At 39.6% G+C, this 25583-nt stretch overlaps 2 protein-coding genes across 2 annotated transcripts in view; one reads left to right on the forward strand and one right to left on the reverse strand.

Annotated features, from left to right (window-relative positions):
* Positions 1–19305, reverse strand: part of LOC126374979 (probable Rho GTPase-activating protein CG5521) — a 40482-nt gene extending 21177 nt beyond the window's left edge. Inside the window, exons 1-22 of the mRNA XM_050021785.1 lie at positions 19081–19305; positions 18617–18727; positions 18213–18230; positions 16450–16621; positions 15798–16375; positions 15100–15393; positions 14361–14536; positions 13972–14121; positions 13413–13594; positions 12884–12966; positions 12520–12671; positions 11834–12017; positions 11358–11474; positions 9723–9821; positions 8986–9087; positions 8372–8613; positions 5279–5382; positions 4823–4953; positions 2858–3012; positions 2340–2465; positions 777–944; positions 319–415 (exon numbers count right to left, since the gene is read on the reverse strand). Coding sequence (XP_049877742.1) covers positions 319–415; positions 777–944; positions 2340–2465; positions 2858–3012; positions 4823–4953; positions 5279–5382; positions 8372–8613; positions 8986–9087; positions 9723–9821; positions 11358–11474; positions 11834–12017; positions 12520–12671; positions 12884–12966; positions 13413–13594; positions 13972–14121; positions 14361–14536; positions 15100–15393; positions 15798–16375; positions 16450–16621; positions 18213–18230; positions 18617–18727; positions 19081–19186 — 3547 coding nt within the window. The 5' untranslated portion in view covers positions 19187–19305. The remainder of the gene's footprint in view (positions 1–318; positions 416–776; positions 945–2339; positions 2466–2857; positions 3013–4822; positions 4954–5278; positions 5383–8371; positions 8614–8985; positions 9088–9722; positions 9822–11357; positions 11475–11833; positions 12018–12519; positions 12672–12883; positions 12967–13412; positions 13595–13971; positions 14122–14360; positions 14537–15099; positions 15394–15797; positions 16376–16449; positions 16622–18212; positions 18231–18616; positions 18728–19080) is intronic.
* A 2422-nt stretch (positions 19306–21727) lies between these two features.
* LOC126374983 (uncharacterized) lies at positions 21728–24853 on the forward strand. Its single transcript, XM_050021791.1, has 3 exons — positions 21728–22004; positions 24270–24366; positions 24469–24853. Exons 1-3 carry the CDS (start codon positions 21876–21878, stop codon positions 24831–24833), a joined length of 591 nt encoding a protein of 196 aa, XP_049877748.1. The 5' UTR covers positions 21728–21875; the 3' UTR covers positions 24834–24853.
* The last annotated feature ends 730 nt before the right edge of the window (positions 24854–25583 follow it).

Consider the following 25583-nt stretch of genomic DNA (forward strand, 5'->3'; position numbering starts at 1 on the left):
CCTAACCTAACCCGATAATTTTGTTGTTGTTGTATGGAGGTGAGTATTTGATTGTTAATATATATGGCTTGCTTCTCAAACTAGGAACGTCGGTTCGAACCCCGGTACCGGACTTGCACCAATGAGTTATTAATTCAGTCAGCATTTGGCGCCTCCATCCTGGCGCCAGGGTTGATGAGGTCGGTAATTCCACACGATAGAAGAAGATCGGTGAAGCGTGGGGACTTAGATAATCTTACCACGAATGTACCTTTGACTACCCTATTGGGTATATAGTCGTCAGCTTAGGTTATGTTTAAAATATTATAAGTCAGTTACCTGCAAGACCGGGATATAATTCTACGATCCGATCTGTGTAGTCCGCTAGAACCAGTATCGCGTCGCTCACTACTTTGGCAATGTTTTTGTTTTTCATCTGAAACAATATGCTTTATTATAATTTGGGTACGCATTAGAATACGCACACACGACCAACACACATAACTGGCTAACGGAGAGATGTGAGTATACCTCGTTACCACGATCGAGTCCAACGACAACCTAATAATCGTAGTTCGTAGGGCACCCGGAAAAAAGGACAATTAACTTTGCATGTAAAGTATGAACTCCCATACGACTTAACGCGATACTAATCATAAACGACAAAGAAGTGTATAGAGAGCGTTACGCATCTTTTTATTAGGAATCTCATATAGTACAACTAGCACAAGTATTTATCATCCTACCCGAGACTTTTAAAAGCCACAGCTGATCCGCTTCACTAGTATAGTACGTACCATAAGCATCTGCAGCAGGCAGGTGACGTAGGCGGGCAGGCGCTCGGCCCTTGCGCGCGTGGCCAGCAGGTGCGCCACGTGCGCCGCCAGCGCGCACGCGCCTGCGCAGCGCGCCGCCGCCGCGCCCTCGCGCCGGCACACGCGGACCACTATGTTCAGCACGTGCTCCTGCGGGGAAGCGTTGTAACTAGAGATTTCAATCTCGAAACACATTTCAGATCCCGAGATTTCGGGATTGTACATTAACAATCGCGGGATCTGGAAATTCCTTTAGGAATTGAGAATAGCATTTAAAATACTGCAAACGGCAATCAAAACGGATTTTTTGATTGACTAAAATTAATCCCGAGATTTTCGGGACCGAAACTGTTTCGAGATCCCGGTGTTGATAATACATGAAAAATCGTAGTAGTAGTCACTAAGATACTTCAGCGGGTACCGGAAACTTGCATAGCAATGTATGAACGGCCTAACGGCTTTCTGCTGGATCTACCATAAAACCATTAGATTTATTCAATTATAAGAAAGTAAATGACCAGCAGTACGTGCAATGTACCCCAAGATTGTACAGCACGGCGAATTTACTTCGTCGATAATTTACACATACATACATACATACATAAACTCACGCCCGTAATCCCTAATGGGGTGGGCAGAGCCACAAGTAATCAAAGACAACTTGCAGCCACTGTTGATACGAAGTCCAAAGATGGATATGATGAACCTTATGGTGATAAGGGATCAGCCTATCGCCCATAACATTAGTCCATCATGTTAGAGGACACAATCCCTCTGTCGGTTAATTTACGCTCTAATTATAAACATAACTTAGACCAAAATCTCTGATAAGACGAACTGACTCTTGTGAGTGACAATAAAGAACAGCAAAGATTTTAATACACAAAGTTCATTTAAAAATGTATAAGTTAAAATGCGAAAATAGAACAAAATACAAAGTCAGCATTTGAATAAACACAGTGAGTTATAATAACCACAGCCGTAAGTTAGCTGATAAGCTTATAACAATAGCAAGTGAGGCGTATCTGTACATCTGGCCAAGGTTACCTACGATGTTAATGTTTGAAACATAGTTTAAAAAACGCAAAACTTGTTATATTCATATTCTTTGGTTATTACTATTGCAAAGAGACAAATTCTAGACAATTAGTCTCAATGGAAAACAATGTTAAAATTCTGTAATAGTCGATAATACGAGGAATATTATACTTGACATTCAAATATAATATAACGAATAACAAACATCAGAACACTGAGATAGAGAACGGAAATAGTGTGGTGTGGTGGTGGTGTGAATGTGGTGTGTGTAGAGAAAGAGAGACAGAGGAGGAGAAATTCTGCAAGTAAAATCATCTCCCTAGCATTATCCCGTTTTTCACAGGGTCCGTTTACCTAACCTGAAGATATAACAGGTACGGTTTTTTATAGAAGCGACTGCTTGTCTGACTTTCCGTCCCGCGAAGGGAAAACCAGCCTAATAAAGGTTAGGTCACATACCTCCGAAAATTCTGCAAGTAAAATGTGATACACAAAAGCAGATCGTACCTTGAGATCGGGACAAGAGACGGTGTTATACTGGTGAGGGTAGGGCTGCAGCATGGGCGCGTTCATCAGCCCGTCGGGCAGCGCCAGCAGCGAGCCCAGGAACGTCACCGCCGCTGTCCGAGGACACTGCAGGAAAACTCGATATTAGATTGATTATTACTTATAACATTTGCGAAATAAAAAGGTACTTCGCGAAGAGGGTAGCATACTAGCGTCAATAACTTCATGAAACTGGCATTGCAATTGCGATGCAGTAGTATCTATTTACCGTGTCTGCTAACAAAGCTACAGAGTGTCCCAATCGCTAAGCGTGTGCATGGTGAGTTATGGAGGCATGACGCAGTTGGTGGGTTGCATTCCCGCGCAAATTCAAAACGTCAAAGCAAGAGAGTTGTGGGCAGGTGCCCTAGGGAGGACCCTAGGGACATTCGGACGGAGGACACGAAGAAAGTCACGGAGACTATAAAAGGACTGTTTTATCACATTCGGACGAAAATATGAGTGCTAGGGATAGTTACCGAGGGCCCCATGTCGGCGGAGTTGAGCACGACTGTGGAGGCGTGCACGAAGTCGAGCAGCAGCAGCGAGTACCCCTCCGGCGCCAGCCACAGGTACCGCGGCGCCGCGTGCTCCACCAGGACATCTACCACCGACCGGTCTTCGCCTGTTAGACCTGCACGCATACATACGCAACCATTATACTGTTGTTAAAGAATATAGAATAATACTACGTTGTTGGCAACAGTAGCACAGAAGTTATATTAAAAAATATATAAACTTTCATTTTGTTGACGTCACTACCTGTCTAACATTCGTGTCTGTACTATACGCTCTGTATTGCTCCGCGTCTTACCGCAAATAAAAGTTTTCTTTCAAGTACCAAGGTGTTTACTTTGTAGTGAAGACAGCTCCAAACCTACAAGCAACCCTACAGTCCACTTGCCCATGCGTATAGAGCGGTAACTTTCTGGGAGGTTAAAATGGCCACATCGAAGCAATTCATCTAAGAAAGCAATATTGCAATTTGACATTTGCGCATATAAAATTAAGTACGCAATGCAAACAAATGACAAATAGTAATATTGCTTTCTTAGATGAATTGCTTCGACGTGGCCTTTTTAACCCCCCTGCTCTAAAAAACCGGACCTGACAAATCTTTAGGTTAGGTAAGCAGACTCTGTGAGAAACGGAAAATTATGATAAAACGGTAAATTCGTATCGAGCGCCGACCCCCGGTATTATTTTAGTCTAAAATACCGTAAGCTGCTAAGGACTAAGAGAGAGCGCGCGCGCACTGTCTCTCACGCTCGCACATACATAGTTTTTTTTATTTTGACATGACTAATTGTAGATTTGCCGCAGATGGCATTAACTACTTGGCCGGAATCACTTACGTAGTGAGATATAGTAAGAATGAGATTTTTCTACCTATAGTGACGGAGTGCTGGTGTTTTTCCTCTGTCATGTATATCATGTAAGTTTGTGACATCGTAACATAACATAATACTATATTGCACACACAGGAAACACAAAATAAAAATAGACAAGAGTATCGGTATTATTGCTTAGTACCAATCTCTTCCAGGCTACCATATATGATGTTCCATAAGTAATCAATGACGGCAATAAGACACACAGCCACTCCTGATATTAGCTCTAAGAAGAATACTAATATGAGTTAATAATATACAGGGTGTCAGTGACACCGTAACGAATACTGAAGAGGATGATTCAGACCATGATTCTGAGTTTATATCAAGTGGAATTTTCCGTCACGAAATTCGTGTTTTTTTGTGTTTTTTTTTAAATTATTTTCAGTTCTTTTACGATGGAAATTCTACTTGATATCAACTCAGAATCATGGTCTGGGATCGCCCTCAAAGTTTTCGTCACGATGTCACTTACACCCTGTATAGAAAAAATGAGTGGTTGGTGCCTACATAAGTAAGTAAGGTATAATGAATGACTGCGATTTCAACAATAAATTATTTCATCCTGATTGACATTGTGCAACATGTTCTCTGATAAGATTTTCCATGATGAAAGAGTAATAATGAATCAGAAATATATATAATATTGAATGCCACATACTATTAATATGTTTAAAACGACCTCCTACCTACGAACGACCTCCGTGGTCCAGTGGTTGAGCGTTGGGCTCACGATCCGGAGGTCCCGGGTTCGAATTCCGGTAGGGACATATCACAAAAATATCCCTAGTTTGGTTAGGACATTACAGGCTAATCACCTGATTGTCCAAAAAGTAAGATGATCCGTGCTTCGGAAGGCACGTTAAGCCGTTGGTCCCGGTTACTACTTACTGATGTAAGTAAGTAGTCGTTACATGAGCCGTGTCAGGGGCCTTTGGCGGCTCAATAGTAACCCTGACACCAGGGTTGATGAGGTTGGTAATTCACCTCACAACCCACACGATAGAGGTTGGTAATCCACTTCACAGCCCTCAGAATAGAAGAAAGCCATACCATGATGCAACGCTCGCTGGTAGAGGTGCAAATGCGCAAGGTGCAGCCGGTTGTTGCAGGAAGAAGGCGCGCCCGGGCCCTGCGCCTGCGTCGACTCGCACAGCAGCCGCAGCGCCAGCAGCTTGCCGGCTCTGGACATGACAAATACACATGTTATTTACTCAATCTGTTAATAATAAAATAGTCTCCAGTATTTCAATTTAATTTTACGGTAGTTATATTTGGAAGTAGTTGCATTGGTAAATAAACAAAAATCTTACGCACCATAATACACAGACCATACTGGAATAGACAGAAGCGAACTACCTGATATTTATTTGCTTCTTCGAACGTGTCCCGACGTTTTTAGATTAAGATATACCGTGGTCATGTACTGAGGGTTGGTTTAGAAGTTATAAATCTTTAAATAGTTATTGTAAATGATCGTTTGTGCTTCAATAAAAAAATGTAAAGTACCGGTGCGACTGTGGCAAGGCTTCGGCTTCGAGGCACCATCCCGCCACCAGGTTGAACGGCACATGGATCTCCGTGTTTCCATTTAGGGTCTGGTTCGCACTTATCTGAAAGAAACACACTAAGTATAACAATTGTACTCACATAGAAGGGTTTGTTGCCATCGCCCCGTCGGGAAATTATAACAAGTCATCATGCGCGGGCAAGTTGTTCGTGTATGACGTTGTTATAACATTTGAACTATTGAGCCAACATTTCTTAATCACTTTTATAAACAATAGATTACGGTTCATAGTCACGATGGTAAACTAGCGGCGCGCTATGATGACTGTTCTGACATTTGTCCCGCTCATCAAGTTTAGTTTTACTTTTTAAGTAAGCTTTAGTTTAATTTTAAATTGTATATAATTTGTTTTATTTTTATTTTTGATTAATTATTTTAGTTTTATTTAATTTTAGAAAGTTATTCTTCGATATATTAGCACTGTAATGTTGCGCGTAGACATTCATAATGACATTCATAACTACATTAAGGAGCATATTATGCTCCTACGCGCAACATTACAGTGCTAATATATCGAAGAATAACTTTCTAAAATTAAATAAAACTAAAATAATTAATCAAAAATAAGCACTCTATTGTATTTTATAAAGTTTCGTAAAACTACATTGACGGAGCGATCTGTACTTCATTATGTCAAAACGGCCACTATAGATAGCATGTCGCTAGATTAGTAGATGTAATTGAAGTAACGTGAACTGAGCACAGGATTTATCTACACTGCAGGGGTAAGGAACACTTTAAAACACTAGATTTACTGCAAGTTGACGTAATTGACTTAGATGGAAAACCACTGCGACACGTGTACTAAACTCAATAACTGGACGTACGTTAAATAAAAATAGATTAACGGAGTTTCCGCAATAACAGACAACAAAAAATGCAATATTCTCCGAATTCCCGACAGCCACTAAAAACGCCCACTTTTTATGTCAGTAAAAACACTTTTTCTAACTACAGCTTCACTTATAAAACAGTTTCTACCTGTTTCGTTATATAGTCATGTATGTCGTTTTCAGTTAATGTTTTTTTCTGGTAAATATCAGAAACATCTAGCATCTGAAACGCCATCGAAATGACGACTGAGAAACCGCATCTGTTGACAAACCTTGAACTAACTTTCTAACTCAGTCGATTATTACGAAAAACGCAGTCGGCCGTTAAATCTACAACTCCCATTTTCGTGTAATCTTTAATTGTTATCGAAGTACCCACGTAATTTTAATTAGTATTGTTTACAAACAAACGTGAATGCGGCTATTATTTTCTAATACTGAATCGGATAGTTACTTTCTATACCATATATACTGTGAAATATTTATAATACCGTTAGATCTAGGTAAAAGGACGTTTTCTTCTTTTTTGGCTTAACCATTGGAAAAAAATATGAACCTCTTTCTTCTTCCGCCGGCGGAGAAGTCTCCTTTTTCCTGCTCTTCTTTCGCATTGGCAGTCCTTAAACACTTTGCAGTTCAACAGTTCGAAAACTTTCAACAACACCATATAACACTGGCTTTCACAAAGGACTATTTCTGATCTTGGTATTTAAACAAGAGAATAATGCCCTTTTATAAAAACAATAATAAAACAATAGCGATCGGCGCGAGAGTGTGGATCATTACCATTGCGCCATCTGCCAAACATGCCAGATATCGTACGATAAGTCGCCGTGAGTGGCATATTTGCGATAAAAATTAACAGATGTCCAAACAGTAAAGTGTAGAATTACGCGATTTTGTTACGTAGGTGACGATTGGAGGTAAATGTTTGTTCAATTATATTAAAATAAGAGTATTTATGCGCACAAATGAATGGAAAACTGGTAAAAATGCGATGGAGCGCAGTTAATTTCAAAACAAAAATACAACGTAATTCTTGCACTCGAATGCGATTACAATCGCGCGGTAAGTCCGTGACTGTCACTGATGCGGAATGATATGAACTGAGATTTTATACGGCATTGGAACTATGGTAGACCGTGAACTTAGAGGACTTAAAGGCGTCACTTTCATGACGTAGATAAATACTGTTCTTATTTTTTTTTATATAAAAGTGGAAGACCTAGTTGTTATTAAGCGTACATTTTATTTGTTTCGTGATATTATATTACATGGCTAACTTTGTGTGAGAATATAAAATAAAGCGAGATTTTACACGGGATCTAATTGTGTCATTTTTATGTGCGAAAACCAGCAGCAAACTTATACAAATCGACACCGAGGGCGTGGATTATTCTGATCGTGTGGGTTGTGAGGTGGAATACTAACTTCATCAACCCTGGTGTCAGGATTATTATTGAGCCGCCAAGGGCCCCTGACGTGTCTCAAGTAACGACTACATACTTACATCAGTAAGTAGTAACCGGGACCAATGGCTTAACGCGCCTTCCGAAGAACGGATCATCTTACTTCTGGACAATCAGGTGATCAGCCTGTAATGTCCTAACCAAACGACACCGACGACGGGATTGAAGGAGTTACTTTCTTTTCATAAATATCCTAAATCCAATCCATCAATCGATCAATTAATTCATCGAATCCGTTTTCCAACAGACAACTAAATGTGCGGTATTAGACTGACAGTATTCAAGTTCGATAATGTAAATCTAAGTGTCTTTTGTGACGCGCAAATAATGACGTCGTAGCACACCTCGTTTTACAGACACTACACATTGACGTTATCGTACACGCGCATCTGTGTGTGACGTCTGACACCCATACGATTGAAGACTAAATTAAGACAGACGGGGGTGAGGTAAGCCTAGCTCAGCCGCTGGTGGGGAGCGAAGAGTTGCTGTTCTAAACATAGTATGATTCCTTATACTACGGTGGAAGTCGTGTGCGCTTAAACTTACAACTCGTTCCTGTCAATTGAAAACTTCATCACGACTAAGTTCCTATAATTCATTTTAGTTTCACTGGACGTCGACTATAATGATCTTTTTTTTAAGAAATACAATCCATCTTTACAATGTCTTCACTCTCTAAGGACAAAATGTCCTTGAATACTTGTGTTAGGACACAAACTTTACGTACCTTGAGCAGCGTCTGGTTGAGGTGTATGAGGTAGTTGTAGAGGTGCTGGTGCGCGTGCGGCTCGCGCAGCAGGTTGGGGTCCCCCAGCGCGGCCAGCATGCGGCGCCACAGCACGGCGGCCACGGCCGGCAGCCAGCCGCGCGCGCGCCCGCCCAGCACCACGCCCACGCCCGCCTCGGCGCCCGCCGCCCCGCCCGCGCCGCCGCCGCCGCGCCCCGCATCGCCGTCGTTCTCGGACCATTCTATGGCAACAGGTGACGATTGCAGTACTTGTAATCCTATAAAAGTTTGTTACATGGGGCCTAAAAGGGATACTTTTGGAGAATCACCATTGTGATGCGCACACGCATTTCAAATGGTGGTCTTCTATTCATGATTTGAATGCCTTATTTGGACAGAAGCAAAAAATACTAGTACAATTAAAAACAGGCTGAAATTAACAAATTATTAACAAGGAAAGTTATAAAATGGATGCGCAAACTGAAGTCATCGCTCAGTATACATAAGTCCCTTTACAAAAAGTCCCTAAATAAAAAAGGATTATTTATCTATTCCAGGGCCAATATGTATTTATTCTAACATTAAGTAATTAGCAAACTGTAGAAGAAACTCACCAACATTCCCGCCGTCGGAGCCCAGGTCGATCTGCAGCGGCGAGTCCTTGATCGAGTTGCTCTCCACGCCGCTCGATGGCGCCGGAGACGGTGACCGAGACCCTAAAAAACATCTCATTATAACAAAAATGGACTAACAATGTCTTAGAAAGTTTCAAAATTCCACTTTTTTCCACTTATTGCAAATATATGTATATAAGACTAAAAACAAATTAAAAAAAATGTAGTACGTACATACATAAAATCACGCCCGTAATCCCTAATGGGGTGGGCAGAGCCACAAGTAATCAAAGACAACTTGCAGCCACTGTTGATACGATGTCGTAAGCTGGATAGGATAAACCTTATGATGATAAGGGATCAGCCTATCGCCTTTAACATTAGTCCATCATGTTAGAGGACACAATCCCTCTGTCGGTTTTTACGACATGCCCGGGAAGACAAGCAGCTGAACGTTTTCTATGTTTTTTATTTGCTCCCAGAACAGCATAGAAGCAAAAAATACTAGTAATCATTAAAAAACTGGCTGAAATTAACAATTTATTTTAAAATGCCATACATTTTTTTTTGTAATTGTGGTGCAAGGTAAGATATTACGCATTTACATCCAAAAGAAAAAGCTGTAAAGAGACAGCAGAAAGACCTATCAGTAGACGATAAAACTAGGAGATTATTTATATTACACGGCAATCATTCCTGTCTTAAGACTGCTAAAATCTATACGTGAATACACTTACCGCTAGTGGAGTCGCGTTCCTCATGATGAGAGGAGTTCCTCAGCGAGTCCAGCGAGTACCACCGCCGCGGCTTATCGCTGTCCTGCTCTTTGGCTTCCTCTGTTTTGGAGAAAAAGAAATTCACTACACTCTTCTTGCGGAGCATCTCTTTAGACAAATTATATTACTGTCCGCAAACTAATTGAATTTATTTTTTGCACCAAGGATATAAAGAGGAATAAAATACTCCATAAGATTGAAAATGGAAGCCTTTTAGGCAACTGTGGAATAAGGGAAAGTTCATTGTTAAATTCAAAGGTTTATAAAAAAAACCACTAAATATCAATAAGGATCTTTCATTAAATTAAATTGAAGTAGCTCTATTTATAACACAACCGTAGCGCTTATTGTACGAAATGTTCGAACAAAGACTTGAAATGAATGACTTTTGGTATTTAAAGACTAAAACAGATATATTGACACGGAAGCTAAGATGAGTTGTTTGTTACAATGCAATTTGAAATTTAAATGATTTCCGAACAGTTGTGTAAATAAACAGAGGTGACGTGTACAGTTATGAGCAATATCATGTACCCACTTTAGAACCCTGTCGCACTATCATATTTGACATTTAATGAGACTTACGGTTTAATTTGTCAAAAAAGTTAATGTGACATGGTTTTAAAATGTATACATATTAGTACTCGTGACCGTACTGGCTGTTTATTCACGACTACGTTGCAGTCAAGGCTGGGGAGTTAATTGCCGACGTTTCAGCAGTTTAACTATTACAGGGTCAATAGCTGTTACATTTTATACATTTATCAAATCAAATCAAATAATTTATTGTATGAATTTGGGTACATCATTTTTGTTTATGTGCAGGATTCGTGTAACTAATGTTAACATTAATACACTGAACGTGCACAACGGCTATTGTGAGCATTCATTCCGTTTATGATATCATAAACATACACGTGTATTAGTAGTAGTATGTATATGTATAGAAGAGTAGTCGTGAGTCGAAATTGTCGATCACGTCATTATATAAATGTGACAATCAAAAACGTTTATTATGAAAAGAAATCTTATAGTCGACTTCACTCACTTCGGTATTTTATATGTGAGGGAATGTAACTAAAAAAATCAAATAGTGTCTTATATAAAAAACTTCTTGTTTTTAAAATACAGTGTCTGTAAATACAGTGTTTATGTCTTTAAATGAAACAAATTTACATTGCCACTTTTATAAACAAGATCACCTTTGTGAGCATTCACCCCACTAAAAGAAGTCACAAAAAAAAGGAATGTCCTCAAATGTACAACTTCTGTAACTATTATTGCACAGTACAATACTAGTCACCTATTACGTTACGTACGTACGTTTATTATGTTTACGTTATAAGTGGGTAGTTTCCCAGGTCAAAGATAAATTATGACATTGGGATTACTAAACTATAAATCTAAAATTGCCAAAAAATATTTTTTATTCTATTTAAGAATTTAAATAAAAAAACGTAATAATAAGTCCGACATTTTATCATGTTTTCTATGACGTCACAGTATAGTTTTTCATGCAAATTTTATAGTAATTTCGTTTAGTAAGAAGTAACTGATTCGACTAGTTGGATACTAGGCTAATGTGTATGTGGTCACCTGCGTGCGCGTGCGCAGGCTTGCCGAGGTGCGGGTCGCTGCGGCTGCGCGCCAGCGGCGCGCGCGCGCCGCCCTCCTTGCGCGGGGCCGCCTCCGCGCCGCACTTGGGGGATTTACCTGCGGATACACAGGCACATGTTCATATTCTTGACGGATCGAAGATTAAGTGATATATGTTAACGTTAAAGTTAACTCATACAAAAACTACCGATCTTCCGACACGGTAGCCTATTAGGAAAGAATCAAGTCGGCAACATGCGACCACCGATTTATTAGCGGCGTATCAATGCGCTTCGTTGCCTGGCAAAACTCAAGTTTTCCGGCTTGCATTGAGTGAATCCGCCGTCTAGTGCGCTGACGAACACAGGTTTGTGCAGCACATCACATACAGACGTAGATTAGAAACAAGATACATTTGATTTTATTTCCAGGTACATCTGTAAGAAGGCAGTAGTGCGGGTGTCGCGGCGTCGTACCGGGCGTGCGCGCATGCGCAGCGGGCTGCGGCGGCGCGGGCACGGCGGGAGGCGCGCGCGGCGGGGGCGCGGGCGCGGGCGCGTGGCGGCGCCGCCCGGCGCCCGCGCCCGCCGCCGGCGCCTCCGTCAGGTCCAGCGAGTACACGTGCCGCGCCAGCACGCGCGTCAGCGTTTCCATTGTTTTCTGGAACCGAAGGGCTTGCGTCAACTTGGGCCTAAAATGTACGCCTTAAAGTCTTAAGACCATACAGTTAAGGACGGAAAACTTTGATCATGTTTTAATACGAATTCGATACGTCCGTGAATTCAAGAACACGCCAGAACGATCAAATCAAATATACTTTATTGCATAGAACTACATTTAAACAATCAGACATAACACATGAATACAGTACAATTTGGGCGGCCTTATTGCTCTAGAGCAATCCCAACCTTCCAAGTTTTGCTGGGTGCGAGTTGTTAGTCAAAGACCAGAATTTGTACGCGAACGCAGGAATCGAATTTGTACGTATACGCACGAGTCGAATTCCTACGAAAATACATCCAAAGTGCCACCAGCCGGAAACTGGTCATTATAACTAGGATGCAAAATTGTGACAAGAAGTAGAAAGCAACACTTGCAGATCATGAAACCACCGGTAGTAGCGACCACCGATCAAATTACTTTTATTATGTGCATAACTAACCGCCCACTCCTTGATGAGATCTTCCCAGTGCGTAAGCCGCGTGAGCAGCTCCATGAAGCTCTGCCACAGCTCGGGCTTCACCGCCACGTTCAGGTTCGCCTTGATCCACGTCACTATCAGCGTCTGGAATAGCGCCGGCGCTAGGAAGCCACCTATAAACCAATGAAATACAGTGGATTTAACAGTCACAGGAAGGAAAACAAAAAACAAAAGAAGTATGCAAATGGAAATCCATAGTCTCTGCTTATTCTTCTTCTTAGCCATGCCTCACCATTACAGGAGGTTGGCGATCAGCTCATGGAACGTGTGTGTAAGCTTATGTATGAACAGTCACAATAAATAAAGGAATTGTTACTGTACTAACCAAGTGTTTCCTGTTTCCTCTTCGGAGGTACTTTTGTTAACACCAATGAAGTAATTTGCAGTAGTACTAGTAGAAGTTGCTCCCTGAAAAAGAGAATATACAATGTCATATCAATGAAAGCATATTTCTGTTTACTCCAAAAATTATAACTCAAAAATATATTTAAGCATTAGGTAACATAATTACACTACGAATCGTATTTTTATATAAATATATTTTTTGTCGAACGTCTGATCCATCTAGAACTACTGCAGCTTCTCACAACGAGTATAGCTGACGAAAAGTAACTGCAAGAAAAACCTCTGCACAGGGCCTAGATGTCCTTAAAAAAATATTGAATGCAATTTCAGAAAAAAGGCAGTCGCTTCTTTAAAAACCGAACCTGTCAAATCTTCAGGTTAGGTAAGCAGACCCTATGAATAACGGGATAATGCTAGGGATCTCCCTACCTTGGGACTTACTACCGCTATCATCATCATCAGATGACTTACTAAGTAAGTCCCACTAAATCAAATTATACATTACTCACCAGGAGTTCGCATCCATGGCCACATGCATGACCATGTAGCGGTAGATGTTGAGCACTCGCTTGCAGGTGTCGGTCTGTTCTTCTAGCAGTTGTTGCTGGCTCAGCGCGCCAGGCGGCGCCACCGGCGAAGGCGTCGCCAGGAACACGTTCGCCGCTTGCGTCATGAACACTTGGAGAACGTTCTGGAAACAAAAAAGTAATACGTCTGAAGTGACCAAAATCTAGGAAAAAGACGCAAAACTTATAAGACAGGAAATCCATTACGATAAAGGATTCAGTAACTATTTGCGGTCTGTGATGCTCAATTCGGCCAAAGCTTTTATCAATTTCTTCGATCCGCCTTCTTTTGGCCCTGGCTGTGCCTGAACAAAGCTTTAAATTGAAGTTGGTCGCTGTCGTTATTGGCCAGCATGTTATTCTTTTCTTGGGTGATAATGGTGAAGAGAGATCTACAAATCGCGACCCAGAACTGGAAGACCTAGTGATACATAATTCGGACGGCCGGCCCCAGGTAAATGAGAATGAGTGAAATTGTGAAATGAAAGTTTAGAAAGCTCACCTGTAATCCAGCGCGCACGATGACGTTGTCCCGCGTGACGGCGCCGAGGTAGGAGTCGTTGCGTAGGCGCCGCGGCGGCGCGGCCGGCTCCGTCCCCGCAGCCTGCTGCTCCAGCGTGTTCTCCATTAGGAACGGGGGCACCTCCGACACCTGATCACGCACGCAATATTATTTGATTATTCTTCGAGACGCGAGGTGTTTTGTAACTCTGAATGAATAAATACGCAATATGTTTTAGTAGTCAACCAAAAACGAATAAAAAGTGTCCACCTCAAGAGTCGCGCTGTAAATAGAAAATACGGAGCTTATAGCTCCTGCTAATCAAACATACACCTGACTGATATGCAGCCTCTCTCAGTGTTTATTTAATTCAGGAGGATTATACTCACGTTCATCTGTATCCAATCCTTGTAGAGCGCGATGACGCGGCGCGCAGCGGCAGCGTGGCTGTAGGGGAGTAGAAAGGCCTGGCGCAGCACCTCGATGGTGAAATCCACATGCTCGCGCGACCAGCTGCACAGCACGTCGCGCACCACCAGCTCCGACGACAGCTCTTCGTACACACCTGATACGTACATATACAACATGGATATGTTGAATCCTCAGGTTGAATCAGTCTATCTTCCAACATGATTCAACGTCCGCCTGGGCCATAATTCGCATAGAAGCAAAACACGCTTGATAATAAATGGTATCGGGACCGATCTGGGCCAGGAAGCGACAAGATTCCTGTATGAACATTGAACACATGTAAATAAGCTCGAAAATGAGCAAAAATATCTGCAACGGAAAGCTCTCTTTAGTTGTGGACCTCACGGAACTAATTCCTCACTTTGACTGTTATGGTAGAGGTTTGATGTAAAGGTAAATGCTGCTGCTACACAGTTCACTACAGATCGAGTAACGAAGAGGGTCATATATATACTCGTTTTGGATATGGTTCACCATCTACTACATTGGTCAAATACAAAAGCTCAATATAGCCTGGGTACTTAGTTCTTCTAGCGACGGATGTACCTCTGACTACCCCAACTTGGAATATAGTCATGAGATTATTATGTATGTTATGTTATTCTTTACTGTATTATAAAGCTCAAATGGAAAATATTCAAAATATGTAGTACCAACCTGAATCCAAGCTAGGATGCGGAGTATTATTCGCGGAGTCATGCGATGAAGCTCTGCTGGAGTCAGACGGGTGTCCCACAGTAAAGGAGGTTTCTTCCTCATGGTGCAGTGAGGCAGCAGGGGTGGGCGTGCCCGAGTGGGGGAAGTGCGAGCCTGTGCTCGTCATGGAAGAGGGCTGGCCTCCGTCGCTGCCCTGTTTCTTCATATAGTGGGCGTAGCTCGCCACCCACTTGATGAGTGTTACCCGACACCCCACGTAGTCGTCGTCAAGGATGTTGTGTTGGACTGGCAGTTCTGGACATATTACGTAAATAAGTAGTTAAATATATTCTTATATTTCCGCGGCTTCCTCTAAAAATACAACCATTTACTAGTGAAGTTTTAGAAAAGTTATAGACTAGTGCCCTGTTTATAAAAACTTACAAACCTTGTATTACAAGAAATTTTCTAGTAAAAATTTTCATTATTACAAGGATGTGTTTATTTTCATTATGACAAGAAAAACACTACACATGTAAATTACATGTTACAAGTGTAAATAGTAAAGTCATCCTCATCAAAGTCATGCTCATCAATAAGGTTTCGAGATAGAGAAAATAACACTGAAATTTCAATTAGTATGAACAGGAAGTTTTACAATTATAAAGTTGAAAGACAGGCAGAACAAGTTAATCTTGCAAGGTATTTGAAATACTTACCGAGATTAGGCTTATATAAAGAGTTCTTGTGGTTAAACTGCGGACATATTACCGGGAGGTAATACATTTTGAACTTTTCTAACAAAAACGCGAAACATCTCATCGATTTCGCGTGAGATCTGTCCTTCCAGTGGATTTTAGTCACCGACGTCGCCATGCCATCAAGTAAAATCTCGAAAAAATACTTTGTTTCATTGTCAATAGACTTTTCGTTACCGCTTGGAGGTAATAACGGTTGAATCTCAACGCTTTGCACAGGGTTCAGTGCATTGGTGTCGTGGAATATGGAAGCCGAGACATTTGCTATCTTGCCCATAATGCCTGTGGGTGTTTGTTCTACAACGACTTTTTTGGCGGTTTCTGCGGTGAAGTTGGGGTGTTGCATAATGTCTTCCATGCTGAAGTTGCTGGCGTCGTGCGCGGGGTTGGCGATGATTTCGTAGGGCTTCCCCGATTTGTGCGGCGACCCACCCGCCTGCATGTTCGGCTCAGGCAAGCCTGGCACCAGCGACGCGAACATCTTGTGCACTTCCAGCGGAGCATTATCACCGAGGGCTTGATACCAAAGCAGGAAATACCTAAAAAGTAATAAAGCATTGTAGTCGGGAACATGTAACTTTAAATACTTCTTGTAGTGGCCAGTAACGTTTACCTTATCGCCTCCGCTCTTAATTTCTGCGAATTGCCGTTATGGAGGAGTTTCGAAAAGATTCTCGTCAGGGAGTGCAACTGCCATCTCTTGCCAATCAGTTCTGGTAGGAGACATAATACTTTTTCCAGAAGGGAGAGGGCCCCTTCTAATTCTTCTCTCCCAGCTTTGTGGACTAGAAATATTAAAAGTATATACTGCAGTGATAAGCTGTGGCGTTTTAGAATATCTATGTTAATTGAAGCATGATAGTTCATTAAGTGGAGTAGTAATCAAAAGGCAATTGTACATTGTATTTGATGAGTATTGCATGAGTATGATAAGATTTTAAACACTAATAAATTGTGCGTTGGTAATGTGATCCCATATTACTATTATGTTTAATACAACCAGTGAAATAAAGATATTTTGTGACTTTATTTTAAAAAGTCAATGCTGTATGAAGCTTAAGGGCATTCTAGCTCATCACAATCAAGACACATCTAAATCTGAAATACACTCACCAATATACTAATATACCAATATCCTTACCCATCCGAAGTGAAAGTCATGCTATACTAAATGAATATAAAACTGACTACCTTGGAAATGAATACTAGCATTACTACTCACATACTTTGTAGTCCTTCATTATAGATTTTTATTAAGTAATTTTCCACCTGCGAGAATAGGCATGATGAAATGAAACAAGAATTTTAAGTTTAAAAGAATATCCATCTTCAATGAGGAAAGATTCCAATGTCTCACAAAACCAATTCCCAGTGGTATATTCTACCTATGAATAACTTCTGGTGTTCAAATACTTGCTTACCTTGTCAATGCTTATAGAATAGGTATATTATTAAGTGCCAAGTAGTCAGAAATCGGAATCAATAATTCAACATAATTATGATGGAAAAACTTGTTGAAGGACAATTTAACATTTCTAAATCTACCATTTCGCAAGGTGTTATGGCAGAGTAGAAGAAATGACAAGAAACTGCAACAGCAACACATCTTATAAATCAATGTAGGTAGGTATACATTACAAGTAAAGTGTAATGAACGTTTTAAATGAATACTTCTCAGATATATTTTGTTATCTATTCTCGCAAGTGGAAATTCACCATTACACAGGCAATATAACATTTTCAAGTGAAAGTGATCAAAAAACCTATCGCATTACATTCAAGCCAGCCAGCAGGAACATACTAACTACCAAAACCATTTTTTATGGCCGTTTTGTGTCAGTAAATCAAATCATACTATGTACATTATCTGTGAGATATGATATGGATTCAAAACTGCTGTTAGTTATAAATACATCCCAATCTAGTTGATAAGCTAGTGGGAGCTAATCTGATGAGATATCCAACACAATGAAAGGAGATGTCATACAATACATATAAGATAAAAAAAATTGTTGGCAACAAAGCATTTCATTACTCATGTTAGTCATATTTTTAGTACTATTTCCTTTTATATTTGGAAACTCATACCTTTTTTTTTAAGTGCCTGTATTTAAATACAATTAAATTTCAAGTATTTTACTCTTTTACTTAGAGTTTTTATATCACCACATTAAACTTTAAATTAAATGATATTCTAGAAGAATTTTGTTAAACATAGGAAACAAAACAAAATATTATTTAAAAAATTAAAATTAAAGCATGTCAACCTTCTTTCATTGCATTTTGAGTTGGTAATGATTGATAATAGTCAATTTAGAAGATGATAACAAGTGATGGTATGGTTCTGATCTAAGTGCCAATACACCCAAAACTCACCAAGGTGGAACGGAAGTTCTGTACAACAAAAACAGAGAAATAGGAAATCAATAATATGTACTTCTGTTCATGGTGTCTATATTGCAACAACATTAGTTTGCCTTCATTATTTTACATTGCTGTAAATAAAGTACTGATATCTAAAACCTTCACCGAATTTGAAAAACAAGGAAGATGGTTTAATGTGCTATAATTTACTGTCCTATAACCTGTGGTAGAGGTTAGATTGCTTAGATACAAATGTAGATAATACAATAATAAGAAACATTGTCAATTTACTACAACATTCACCAAACATTATAGTTAAAGGGTCAATATTGTATGTATGCCATTCAATAAATCTATATTTATTAAACTTTTCATTCGACTATACATAAAGAGGAAAACAGTTATAGTAGACTTACCTCTTTGGCGTAGATTGTTTTCAGCTTGTATGAAATTGTCATACAATATGAAGTACACATGACTGAAGTTTGCTTCAAAGTAATTTTTAGCCTCATCAGCATCATAGTGCTCTGTAAATACGTAATAATGATTACATACACAAGAATATGTATGAGAAGATAATTATACATAATTGCTGGTGATTTTCATTACAAACTAACTGATGTGGCACGGGTTTTGTAGAAAGGCGCGGTTGAGTACGACGATAGGACTAAAGAAATCAGTCTTTTGATCTGGGAACGCAGCTCAATTGTACAATAAACAAAAGTAAACCGCGGCGCACTAACTACAGTTATTCCAACTAATTAGCATGTTATACGGAATGTTGCGTCGACGCCAAAAACATTGTAATAATGTAATTTACAGGTACTTTATAAACTTCCACTAGTCTCCAATGGGGCATAGAAAGTGAAAAATAACTCACCAAGTACAATTTTCAGATGCTTTAGCCTGGTGGCAGAGTCCTTCTTGGAATCCTGTATTTTAACTGAAGATTTCTTAACATCTTGATGGGATTTCTTAGTAAACATGTCGGCGATGATTTTACACTGTCATATCGCGGATATTTTTCATTCTCAGAATGAAAAAATCGGCAATTTCACATTGTTTTCTTCTGAGTTTTCACTCCCATTTTTGACATTTGAGTTGCACAAATCCAGCGTAGAGTTGCCACACATCAGTACGTCACAATCGATATTTCACTGTGATGGAAATGAATCGATTTTAAACGTTTTTGGTAGCGCAAGTAGTCGTTTAAATACAAATCAACCTTTTCTTTAAATAATAAATAAAACAGACATGCATGTTCGATTTAAATTATTTGTTAGATATTTAAAAAAACAAACAAGAAAGTACAATAGTTTTGTACTTAAATTTAATATCAATTTCTTTGGTCGATATATCGATATTTTAGTTAGCTTAACACCTCTAAATCTCGTTGACGTAAACAGTACCGTTTTTAACATTTTTTAAGGCAGACAAGTGCCTGTAAGGTAGAGACAAAAAATGCGAGATTTGGAAAGACCTTGTATATCACTGACTCTATCTTAAATGTATTTATTTATCTTTTCGAAGTGTTATAATTATAGTCTGTGGCTTGCAAAGATCCTGCCTCTTCTTTCGGGGTAGGTAGAGTCAGACCAATCTTATCCGCCTCAGCATACTTACAGAAAATTTTGTGAAAGTTTTAAGTAACTAGTAGTTTTATAAATAAGTAAGCCTAAAATATAACAACAACAAAGATTTTGCACCGTCCCGCACCAAATTGTGATAAATGATTTCTTAGCCTGGAAGAAATTGTAGTCTAAGTATTAAGCTTAGACCCGTAGCACACGGCGTATTTTGAACACGCAGATTACGCGCGTATACGCAATTCAAACGCCATTAGATCGCAGCCTTGTAACCTAAGAGCCTGTCCAGATGAGGCGTTTTACGCGTGTTGTCATACCACAGTACTTTCGTACGGATACAGACGCATATCTCCAAGCATGCAGGAATCTATAAAGTAATCAAATTACCCTGTGGTATGAAAACGCGAGTAAATCGCGCCTTCTGTACAAGATCTAAGCACACGGGGCGATCGTGAAACGCGCGTCTATTGGAAATATAGCGATACAGATGCGCTGTGGTCGCTCGCACGCAGCCCGCAGCTCGTAGCCCTGCCCCTACTCCGCTCCTTTGTACGCGCGTTTGTATCGCTTAACGCGCGTATACTCGCTTCAAACGCGAACGCGCGTCATCTGTGCGTTTAAATACACCGTGTGCTATGGGCCTTACAGTAAGGAATAATAATAAGCCTGATATGCGTAAGTAAGTACTCTTTTTAAAGTAATTACGAAGTCATTACATATTGGAACAATAGGGATCGCTTATTTTTATTTTGCGGTTTTACGTTCATTATCGAAGGACAGGGTTCATCTTCTTTTTACCACGTAAGTGCGTACAATGTTCTTAGGATTCCGTAAGTTGTAGTTAAAAATTTAATGTACTATAACAACGTTCAATTATCTGCAATCATCATTAGGTCTCATTTATAATTAAGTAAGTAGTTATTTCATGTTCGTAGATCATTATCAAATATTTTACGAAGTAAGTACAGTGAAACTTGGTTAAGTGGGACCTGGATAAGTGAGAAACCTCCATAACTGGAACTCATGCTGAGGTCCCAACACTTTGGCACTGAATTACCTCTGTTAGTGGGACGAGGTAAGCCTCTATATCTGGGATTCGTTCTTTCGATTTATCGTCATAGTTACCTCTATAACTGAGACAGCGAGTAAATTTTATATGCATAAACCTCTGTAACTGAGATAACATTGTTTGTTTACTCATTCTTATTCTACCCACAAATTCCACACGTAATTCCAAGTACGTAAGTACAAATTTTGAGCTACAATTAAGTACCTTCATTTTTAGTTTCGCTTTACTATCATACAGATGTTTATTTGAAAAATACATAACACGTTATTTTATTTAATGATCGCACCTGTATAACTCTCAATCCTACTTAATAATATTATATAAGTAGCTAAGTACACACATACATAGGTAAAAAATAACATATATCCCCGAAGGGGTAGGCAGACGTGTAATAATACATCCACTCCATTCATACATAGATAACGTATTGTATTTTAATGTAAGTACAACATAAACTGCCCAAGTCCCACATCTGACAATCTCAACGTTCTTTTACCGATTAAAAGGGGTACAAAGCATACTCCACTCGTCAATACACGCTGCTCTAATTTCGTGTTTTTCAGTAGGTACCTATACCTTGTTTTATTATAGTAAGCATAGTAAGTTAAAATAGGTAAGTAGGTATAGGTACTTACTACTCAAAATTTCAGTCAGTAAGTTACTACTTACTTATTACTAACTTACATACGTAAAGGGTAAGCACTCCGGCCGCCTCTAAATACTTCTTAGGTCTTATTGTAATTCGCTGAGCGGTAATTCGTAAGGACGGAATCCCCCATCGCGCATGATTGAGACTTTTTTTTATCAAAAACTTGTTTTGGTTTGTTTGGATGACGTCAGAGTAATTTTCTTGGTCACGTATCGTATCTGTCGTATTTAGTTGCTCGCAGACTCCGGGTGCCACTACTTGTGTGAAACGTGTTGTGGTCGCCGAGTTGCTATCTAGTCAGAACAATTTTATAAGTTGATTTAAATGTCCTTATAATTAGTAGTCATTTCGTAAATAATTTTCTATACAAAATGTGTGCGATCAAGATTTTAATAGCATGTTTAGTGGTCAGCGCATCGGCGGCAAATAATGGCGTACGCAATAAGGACTTGATTGGATTCCCAGAGGTTGAGGAAAACGTAAACGTGCAGAATAAAGAGGTAGGTATTTGCCGAATTATCCATTCTTAGTACGGAAGTACGTAGTAGATTGTTTTTAACGGATCTACTATCCTTCTATGGCAGTTGGACTACTGACCCATCTTCTAATCTTAAAAATGATCTAGTAAAACAAAATAGTATACTTACCTACTATTTTGATGGTTCTTGGTATCCCCTCCAACCAGTTGAATTTCGTGGTCTCTCCCTAACCCAACGGGAAATATACTTGATCTTATGTAAGTATGTATGTATCCAAAGGTTGCCTGGACGAGATTTCTATTTTTTGTATTCCCCGTGTGTGAACTTTACCGAATATTCGATTACTCTGTAAGTTTGGGATAATCTTGAGAATCACTAAGCTTTTAAGTACTGTTATACTCTGCATTTCTCCAATAAAAGACCAGGGAAAATATTGTACCTTACTTACTTAAATAAAATAGATCAGATGTGAAATTGGCCTACGTAATTTAATTAACGTGACCGGGTACCTGAAAACGGGTAGAGTAAAGTCTTTACTGATGGGTAAAGTCAAACTAAGAAGACGTATTTTTACGAAATAAGTAAAAAATAAAACACCTAAAGTGAATAGTTCCGATCGTTACTAATTATATCTATCGCAATACGTAAAATGACTTGAGTATTATAAAAATAAATTACATACGTTAGAATATTTTTATCAGTTTAACTGTGTTCGTGAACTGGCCTTGGCCTTAAGTACTTATATCATAACTGTATGATCAAAATAATCTACTGTATTAACTATGCATATTCCTAATACTAATTTAATTACTAATGGGAGACTTCTGGGAGAAATGCAGGGAGGCTTTTACCCAGCAGTGGGATACCTCAGGCTAGGTTAGATAATTACGAATATCAATGCATCATCATTCATAGAACATTAGCTTCGCTGACTAAGGTTTATAGCTACCTATGTAAATAATTATTGTAATTATAAAGTATCAACGAGAGATACCTAAGTATTTCCAACAGTTTCGTGCCATCTGTGGACGTTTGGATGTTATTATATCATAATTAAAACACACAAATACCGGGTTCTTACCGCGCTAAAATCAGGGACATGAGACTCCCGATATTTCAACACTGTTGCAAGTGCCATGGCATGTGTGTTAATATATCGAAGCGGATATATCTATGAATACTTATTTATTTATCTAGGTTACATGGTATTGTTATATGAATTCATATAATGATCAAGTCATCATTTGAGAGCCAATAAGCATGGACAAAATTGTAAGCCAGTTTAAATGCAGTTTTGTATAGATGAATACTAGTACCTACTGTAACAGGAACAGCTCGCTACGAGTATAATGTTTGATGTCCTGTAGATAGAAATGTCCATTTACATAGGTACCTAAGTCTCACTTGTACCTACTTGCCACTCCTGCCCTTCATGAACTAGAGTGTACACGTATCACATCGCTCCATTATATCGTACCTTAATTAAGTACGTAACACAGTTACACTTAGTCATTTTTTACATAGCGAACGTCTCATCCGCCTAAAAGTACTGCAGCTTCTCACAAACCTGTATAGCCGGGGATAAGAAGCTGCAAGAAAAACCTCGGCACAAGGCCCTAGATGTTCTTTAAATGAATACATAAAATATTGTTGTCTGTAATTTGGCTGCCTAATATCAGTTCCCAGACAATTAATCCCATGCATTCATATCTTCTAATAATCACTGGGCTGAAAAAATTTGAATGCCATCGAAACGACAAGAAGAATAATCACTAGCCTTATAATAACCTTTTTTACAAACTTGCAAAAACAAACTGTGCAGAGGTAGATTCTGAATGTCAATAGGAATGTTATTGTAAAAACGTATTATTCTTAAATCCTAAAGGCTTTCACCACAAATAGACACATCTCCCTAGCGTTATCCCGTTTCACAGTTTCCGCTTACCCAGCCTCTCTCTCTCCACTCTTTCTCTCTGTTTCTCTTGACATTTTCCACAAATGAACACAAGTATTTAAAACAAAAATGGTAAGTACTTAGATTTGGAACTTCTACCTTCTACTACAGTTGGAACTTCTACCAAAACTTAGGTATTTGGTAAAATTGTATGTAAGTAAGTCGCAATGTTGCTAGTAGGTATATACGTTGGTATTGTACACTTAGGCTTAACATACTGACCTATAGTCCAATATGTACAAGGTGTAAAGAGGTGTAGCCCACAGACTCATGACGCTGATTTGTTTGCTGCTGCAAGATGCATTAAGTCATGAAAACATTTTGGTTTACAGAATCGCACACCGGTCTACCTCCCAGCGACATGTCCGTTAAACGAGCTCTACTATCCGGGAGACCAGAAAGATGACTGGATCTGTGACTGCCGGCCAGGTAAACTATTGTTTTCTTCTTAACACCGTGATTACCTAGTTACTCTGTAACAGATTGTAACGTCTAAATGTTAATAAATAAGTAACATTTCTGTCTTTGCAGCCTTCGTGTACCACCCACCAACTGACCAGTGTTGGCCGGCGTTCCAACGCGGCCCATGCCCCCAGAACGAGTACCTCGTGCTGCCGAGTAACTCGGCAGTCCCCGTCTGCGTCAAGAACCCTTGCGTCATCGACGGCTACGTCACTTATAACAATAACTGTGAAAGGATCGGCAGCACTAAGCCCTGCGAGCACATGTTACCTAACGTGGCGGCTGTAGGAGTCAACGCCACGACGCTAGTGGTCAGCTGTGTCAGGCTCAACTTCGAGAGCAGACTCCTCGATCTGCCAAAAATCCCCGATCTAATCTGCCCTCCTGGTTGCAGGAGGAGTGTCAGCGGAAAATGTGTTCCTATCAGTTTTTAATAAAGTGCTTTTTAGTCTGAGATTTGCTGTTTCTTTCAAGCTGTACCTACTGTAGGCATCTGTAGTCAAGTTTTTTACGATATTTTTTACTTAATTGCGATATTTATGTAGTTAATTTGTTTATACAACTTGTACGTTGAGACAGGTTAAACTGGTCAGCGATAAATTAATAATTCGATCCGGTATGCCTAGTTGTGATCGATTAGTTTTTAGCATCCTTTTGTACACAACATACAATATAATATGGCGTAAGGAAGTATAATACCTACCATAATACTAACCAGAAATCTTTGAAAAAAGTTTGTCACAAAAGAGAATTACACTCTCTTCTACTTATTGCCTAGATCCTAAACCAGATGGTTTGAACTCCATCTTCCTCTACCATCTTACTCGAACTGATTCTAAAATGGGATTCTAAAGTCGGGTTGTTCAATCAGAAAGCTTATCCAGATCAATATTCATTTCATTAATTGGCTTTTGGGGGATGCACCCCTCGACACCTTTAACCTTGCACAGTATGGCACCACGAGCGAACGCCGCCGGTGTGGGCGTCCAACTAGTAACCATGGCAACCTCGCCATGAATACTTACTACAATATATACTGTCACACACGTTTATTTACTAATTGCCTCGCCAGTCAGTCGCGTGGTGGACATAACGATATTCAGTGCGATAAAAATCTCTTTAAATTATACAAAGGTACATTAGATAGTGTGTCAGTATGTGGACGAAGCTGTTCGTTATCACAA

Source organism: Pectinophora gossypiella, chromosome 18 (assembly GCF_024362695.1).
Source record: "Pectinophora gossypiella chromosome 18, ilPecGoss1.1, whole genome shotgun sequence".
In the NCBI taxonomy this organism is placed as follows: Eukaryota; Metazoa; Arthropoda; class Insecta; order Lepidoptera; family Gelechiidae; genus Pectinophora; species Pectinophora gossypiella.